Source organism: Squalius cephalus (genome assembly GCF_949319135.1).
Source record: "Squalius cephalus genome assembly, chromosome: 5".
NCBI lineage: Eukaryota > Metazoa > Chordata > Actinopteri > Cypriniformes > Leuciscidae > Squalius > Squalius cephalus.
Window position 1 is genome coordinate 50,236,437 of NC_137126.1, and position 7,500 is coordinate 50,243,936.

The window sequence follows — 7,500 nt, forward strand, 5'->3', positions numbered from 1 at the left end:
AATACTAGAGCTTCCGTTCCAACACACCCAATACTAGAGTTCCGATCCAACACACCCAATACTAGAGCTTCTGTTCCAACACACACTCAATACTAGAGCTTCCGTTCCAACACGCCCAATACTAGAGCTTCTGTTCCAACACACACCCGATACTAGAGCTTCTGATCCAACACACCCAATACTAGAGCTTCTGTTCCAACACACCCAATACTAGAGCTTCCGTTCCAACACACACTCAATACTAGAGCTTCCGTTCCAACACACCCAATACTAGAGTTCCGATCCAACACACCCAATACTAGAGCTTCTGATCCAACACACCCAATACTAGAGCTTCCGTTCCAACACACCCAATACTAGAGTTCCGATCCAACACACACCCAATACTAGAACTTCTGATCCAACACACCCAATACTAGAGCTTCTGATCCAACACACTCAATACTAGAGCTTCTGTTCCAACACACCCAATACTAGAGCTTCTATTCCAACACACACCCAATACTAGAGCTTCTGTTCCAACACGCCCAATACTAGAGCTTCTGTTCCAACACACACCCGATACTAGAGCTTCTGATCCAACACACCCAATACTAGAGCTTCCGTTCCAACACACACTCAATACTAGAGCTTCCGTTCCAACACACCCAATACTAGAGCTTCCGTTCCAACACACACCCAATACTAGAGCTTCCGTTCCAACACACCCAATACTAGAGTTCCGATCCAACACACACCCAATACTAGAGCTTCTGATCCAACACACCCAATACTAGAGCTTCCGTTCCAACACACCCAATACTAGAGTTCCGATCCAACACACACCCAATACTAGAACTTCTGATCCAACACACCCAATACTAGAGTTCCGATTCAACACACTCAATACTAGAGCTTCTGTTCCAACACACCCAATACTAGAGCTTCTGATCCAACACACCCAATACTAGAGTTCCGATCCAACACACTCAATACTAGAGCTTCTGATCCAACACACCCAATACTAGAGTTCCGATCCAACACACTCAATACTAGAGCTTCTGATCCAACACACCCAATACTAGAGCTTCTGATCCAACACACCCAATACTAGAGCTTCTGATCCAACACACTCAATACTAGAGCTTCTGATCCAACACACACAATACTAGAGCTTCTGATCCAACACACCCAATACTAGAGCTTCCGTTCCAACACACCCAATACTAGAGCTTCTGATCCAACACACCCAATACTAGAGCTTCTGATCCAACACACTCAATACTAGAGCTTCTGTTCCAACACACCCAATACTAGAGCTTCTGCTCCAACACACACCCAGTACTAGAGCTTCTGTTCCAACACACCCAATACTAGAGCTTCCGTTCCAACACACACCCAATACTAGAGCTTCTGTTCCAACACACCCAATACTAGAGCTTCTGTTCCAACACACCCAATACTAGAGCTTCCGTTCCAACACACACCCAATACTAGAGCTTCCGTTCCAACACACCCAATACTAGAGCTTCCGTTCCAACACACACCCAATACTAGAGCTTCCGTTCCAACACACCCAATACTAGAGCTTCCGTTTCAACACACACCCAATACTAGAGCTTCTGATCCAACACACCCAATACTAGAGCTTCCGTTCCAACACACACCCAATACTAGAGCTTCCGTTCCAACACACCCAATACTAGAGCTTCCGTTCCAACACACACCCAATACTAGAGCTTCCGTTCCAACACACCCAATACTAGAGCTTCCGTTCCAACACACACCCAATACTAGAGCTTCCGTTCCAACACACACCCAATACTAGAGCTTCCGTTCCAACACACCCAATACTAGAGCTTCTGTTCCAACACACTCAATACTAGAGCTTCCGTTCCAACACACTCAATACTAGAGCTTCTGATCCAACACACCCAATACTAGAGCTTCTGATCCAACACACCCAATACTAGAGCTTCTGATCCAACACACCCAATACTAGAGCTTCTGTTCCAACACACTCAATACTAGAGCTTCCGTTCCAACACACTCAATACTAGAGCTTCTGATCCAACACACCCAATACTAGAGCTTCTGATCCAACACACCCAATACTAGAGCTTCTGATCCAACACACCCAATACTAGAGCTTCTGATCCAACACACACCCAATACTAGAGCTTCTGATCCAACACACACCCAATACTAGAGCTTCTGTTCCAACACACCCAATACTAGAGCTTCTGTTCCAACACACCCAATACTAGAGCTTCCGTTCCAACACACACCCAATACTAGAGCTTCTGTTCCAACACACCCAATACTAGAGCTTCTGTTCCAACACACACCCAATACTAGAGCTTCTGATCCAACACACCCAATACTAGAGCTTCTGATCCAACACACCCAATACTAGAGCTTCTGATCCAACACACCCAATACTAGAGCTTCCGTTCCAACACACCCAATACTAGAGCTTCCGTTCCAACACACACCCAATACTAGAGCTTCTGTTCCAACACACCCAATACTAGAGCTTCCGTTCCAACACACACCCAATACTAGAGCTTCTGATCCAACACACCCAATACTAGAGCTTCCGTTCCAACACACCCAATACTAGAGCTTCCGTTCCAACACACACCCAATACTAGAGCTTCTGTTCCAACACACTCAATACTAGAGCTTCCGTTCCAACACACTCAATACTAGAGCTTCTGATCCAACACACCCAATACTAGAGCTTCCGTTCCAACACACCCAATACTAGAGCTTCCGTTCCAACACACACCCAATACTAGAGCTTCCGTTCCAACACACACCCAATACTAGAGCTTCTGATCCAACACACCCAATACTAGAGCTTCTGTTCCAACACACCCAATACTAGAGCTTCTGTTCCAACACACCCAATACTAGAGCTTCCGTTCCAACACACCCAATACTAGAGCTTCTGTTCCAACACACCCAATACTAGAGCTTCCGTTCCAACACACCCAATACTAGAGCTTCCGTTCCAACACACACCCAATACTAGAGCTTCTGTTCCAACACACTCAATACTAGAGCTTCCGTTCCAACACACCCAATACTAGAGCTTCTGTTCCAACACACCCAATACTAGAGCTTCTGATCCAACACACCCAATACTAGAGCTTCTGATCCAACACACCCAATACTAGAGCTTCCGTTCCAACACACACCCAATACTAGAGCTTCTGTTCCAACACACCCAATACTAGAGCTTCTGTTCCAACACACCCAATACTAGAGCTTCCGTTCCAACACACACCCAATACTAGAGCTTCTGTTCCAACACACCCAATACTAGAGCTTCCGTTCCAACACACCCAATACTAGAGCTTCCGTTCCAACACACACTCAATACTAGAGCTTCCGTTCCAACACACCCAATACTAGAGCTTCTGTTCCAACACACTCAATACTAGAGCTTCCGTTCCAACACACACCCAATACTAGAGCTTCTGTTCCAACACACCCAATACTAGAGCTTCCGTTCCAACACACACCCAATACTAGAGCTTCCGTTCCAACACACACCCAATACTAGAGCTTCCGTTCCAACACACCCAATACTAGAGCTTCTGTTCCAACACACTCAATACTAGAGCTTCCGTTCCAACACACCCAATACTAGAGCTTCTGATCCAACACACCCAATACTAGAGCTTCCGTTCCAACACACCCAATACTAGAGCTTCTGATCCAACACACCCAATACTAGAGCTTCTGATCCAACACACCCAATACTAGAGCTTCCTATCCAACACACCCAATACTAGAGCTTCCGTTCCAACACACCCAATACTAGAGCTTCTGTTCCAACACACACCCAATACTAGAGCTTCCGTTCCAACACACACCCAATACTAGAGCTTCTGATCCAACACACCCAATACTAGAGCTTCCGTTCCAACACACCCAATACTAGAGCTTCTGATCCAACACACCCAATACTAGAGCTTCTGATCCAACACACCCAATACTAGAGCTTCCTATCCAACACACCCAATACTAGAGCTTCCGTTCCAACACACCCAATACTAGAGCTTCTGTTCCAACACACACCCAATACTAGAGCTTCCGTTCCAACACACACCCAATACTAGAGCTTCTGATCCAACACACCCAATACTAGAGCTTCTGTTCCAACACACCCAATACTAGAGCTTCCGTTCCAACACACCCAATACTAGAGCTTCTGTTCCAACACACCCAATACTAGAGCTTCCGTTCCAACACACACCCAATACTAGAGCTTCTGATCCAACACACCCAATACTAGAGCTTCTGATCCAACACACCCAATACTAGAGCTTCTGTTCCAACACACCCAATACTAGAGCTTCCGTTCCAACACACACCCAATACTAGAGCTTCCGTTCCAACACACCCAATACTAGAGCTTCTGATCCAACACACCCAATACTAGAGCTTCCGTTCCAACACACACCCAATACTAGAGCTTCTGATCCAACACACCCAATACTAGAGCTTCTGATCCAACACACCCAATACTAGAGCTTCCGTTCCAACACACCCAATACTAGAGCTTCCGTTCCAACACACACCCAATACTAGAGCTTCTGATCCAACACACCCAATACTAGAGCTTCTGATCCAACACACCCAATACTAGAGCTTCCTATCCAACACACCCAATACTAGAGCTTCCGTTCCAACACACCCAATACTAGAGCTTCTGTTCCAACACACACCCAATACTAGAGCTTCCGTTCCAACACACACCCAATACTAGAGCTTCTGATCCAACACACCCAATACTAGAGCTTTTGATCCAACACACCCAATACTAGAGCTTCCGTTCCAACACACACCCAATACTAGAGCTTCTGATCCAACACACCCAATACTAGAGCTTCTGATCCAACACACCCAATACTAGAGCTTCCGTTCCAACACACCCAATACTAGAGCTTCCGTTCCAACACACACCCAATACTAGAGCTTCTGATCCAACACACCCAATACTAGAGCTTCTGATCCAACACACCCAATACTAGAGCTTCCTATCCAACACACCCAATACTAGAGCTTCCGTTCCAACACACCCAATACTAGAGCTTCTGTTCCAACACACACCCAATACTAGAGCTTCCGTTCCAACACACACCCAATACTAGAGCTTCCGTTCCAACACACCCAATACTAGAGCTTCCGTTCCAACACACCCAATACTAGAGCTTCTGATCCAACACACCCAATACTAGAGCTTCTGATCCAACACACCCAATACTAGAGCTTCTGTTGCAACACACACCCAATACTAGAGCTTCCGATCCAACACACCCAATACTAGAGCTTCTGCCATCAATCACCACTGCAAATACCCTAATAATGTTTTCAGAAAATATTCTCTATGTAAACTATATTTATATTTACTATATTTATGGGAGTGTGTGTGTGTGTGTGTGTTTGTACCTGTACTGCAGGGCCAGTCTGAGCGCGGTGGCGTTGGACTCATATTTGCCCACCAGCATACTCATGCGCTCCGCGTTACTCTTACACTCCTCTAGTGTGATGGTCAACAGGTCATTCTGAGACTTCAGGTGCTCGATGCGACTGAGACACACAAACATTGAGAAACACATTCCAATGTGAAAATCGATTCCAGAATACTTGAGGTCAGCATCCAATACACTGATACACATGAGAACAGAAAACAGAGTCGTCTGGCACTTGAATTGTTTAAGTCATACTGAAATGCTCACAAAAGAATCGATAAGAGGAACTGAAACTTTAAATTTATAACAAGTATCGGATAGTTCAATATCTGCAGATCTCATCTAACCGCAACTCTTGTTTGAGCTTCTACAGGTTGTGTTTGTTTTCTCTGACCTGTTGAGTCTCTCCGTCTCCACTTCGAACTCTCGGATCTTACTCTCGGAGATGGCGGATCCGTGCGAGTACAGCGTCTGGAAGATCTCCTGGATGTTGGAGCAGTCCTGAAGGGAATGAGCCAAATGTTCCGCCACATTACTGGAGACCTGCAGAGAGACAGAGAAATAACACACAGATCAACACAGGTGTTACGCTCCATCAAACTCTTCAGCACTGCACTGAAATTCATTTGCTGCATTTCTTTCGTCTTCCCTCGTCAGGCTGGCAATAGATGACTGATCTGAGAGTTACATTGTAACATTCAAAATGTAACCAACGGTGATGACATCATCATTGCTGCATGTGAAGTGTGTGTCAGATCATGTGTTAATTCTCATATAAAATAATACAATACAGTCTACTATCACTACTATACTCTTGATCAAGACACTTAACCTAAATAAAATAAAAACATTTAAAAATAAACTAAATCAAATATCTACACAGTCACACACTTCACCTTCAAGATTAAAGTCAGAAATTCTCTCACTGATGTACAGTACCAGTCAAAAGTTTGGAAACACTACTATTTTTAATGTTTTTGAAAGAAGTCTCTTATTCTCATCAAGCCTGCAGTTAAAAACAAACAAAAAAACAAAAAAAACAGTAATATTATGAAATATTATTACAATTTAAAATAATGGTTCTCTTTTTTAATATACTTTAAAATGTAATTTATTTTTGTGATGAAAAGCTGAATTTTCATCAGCAAGTACTCCAGTCTTTGGTGTCTTATGATCCTTCAGAAATCATTCTAATATGCTGATTTATGATCAATGTTGGAAACAGTTGTGCTGCTTAATATTTTTTTATAACCTGAGATACTTTTTTCAGGATTATTTGATGAATAAAAAGTGAAAAAGAACTGTATTTATTTAGAATAGAAATCTTTTGTAACAATATACACTACCGTTCAAAAGTTTGGGAACAATAACTCTTTTTTTTTAAAAGAAATTAGTACTTTAATTCAACAAGAATGCGTTAAATTGATAAAAGGTGATGGTAACGATTTATATTGTTAGAAATGTTTTTATTTTGAATAAATGCTGTTTTTATGAATAAATGCTGTTAACGTTTTACTCATCAATGAATCCTGAAAAAAGTATTCCAAAAAAATATATTAAACAGCACAACTGTTTCCATCATTGATAATAACTGAGTATCAAATCATCATATTAGAATGATTTCTGAAGGATCATAAGACACCAAAGACTGGAGTACTTGCTGATGAAAATTCAGCTTTGCATCACAAAAATAAATTACATTTTAAAGTATATTAAAAAAGAGAACCATTATTTTAAATTGTAATAATATTTCATAATATTAGTGTTTTTTTTGTTTTTAACTGCAGGCTTGATGAGCATAAGAGACTTCTTTCAAAAGCATTAAAAATAGTAATGTTTCCAAACTTTTGACTGGTACTGTATATTGTAACATTCAAATGTAGCCAACGGTGATGACATCATCACAACGGAATAACAGCGATTGCTCTTTGTTCCTGCCTTATCTGGACGCTGAATTTCACACAAAAAATTATATCTGTCCATCAGCTTCAAGATGGTGTCGCATTGTGTGTCGTTTCTCTGATGCAGCATCTAT

The 7,500-nt window shown here is 42.5% G+C and overlaps 1 protein-coding gene across 3 annotated transcripts in view; it reads right to left on the reverse strand.

The window, feature by feature from the left end:
- Positions 1-7,500, reverse strand: part of mcc (MCC regulator of WNT signaling pathway) — a gene marked incomplete at its 5' end in the record, with an annotated part of 102,094 nt that overhangs the window by 13,584 nt on the left and 81,010 nt on the right. For all 3 annotated transcript variants that reach the window (XM_079871536.1, XM_079871538.1, XM_079871537.1), the window contains 2 exons: positions 5,443-5,583; positions 5,860-6,008. In XM_079871536.1, the coding sequence (XP_079727662.1) occupies positions 5,443-5,583; positions 5,860-6,008 (290 nt within the window). The remainder of the gene's footprint in view (positions 1-5,442; positions 5,584-5,859; positions 6,009-7,500) is intronic.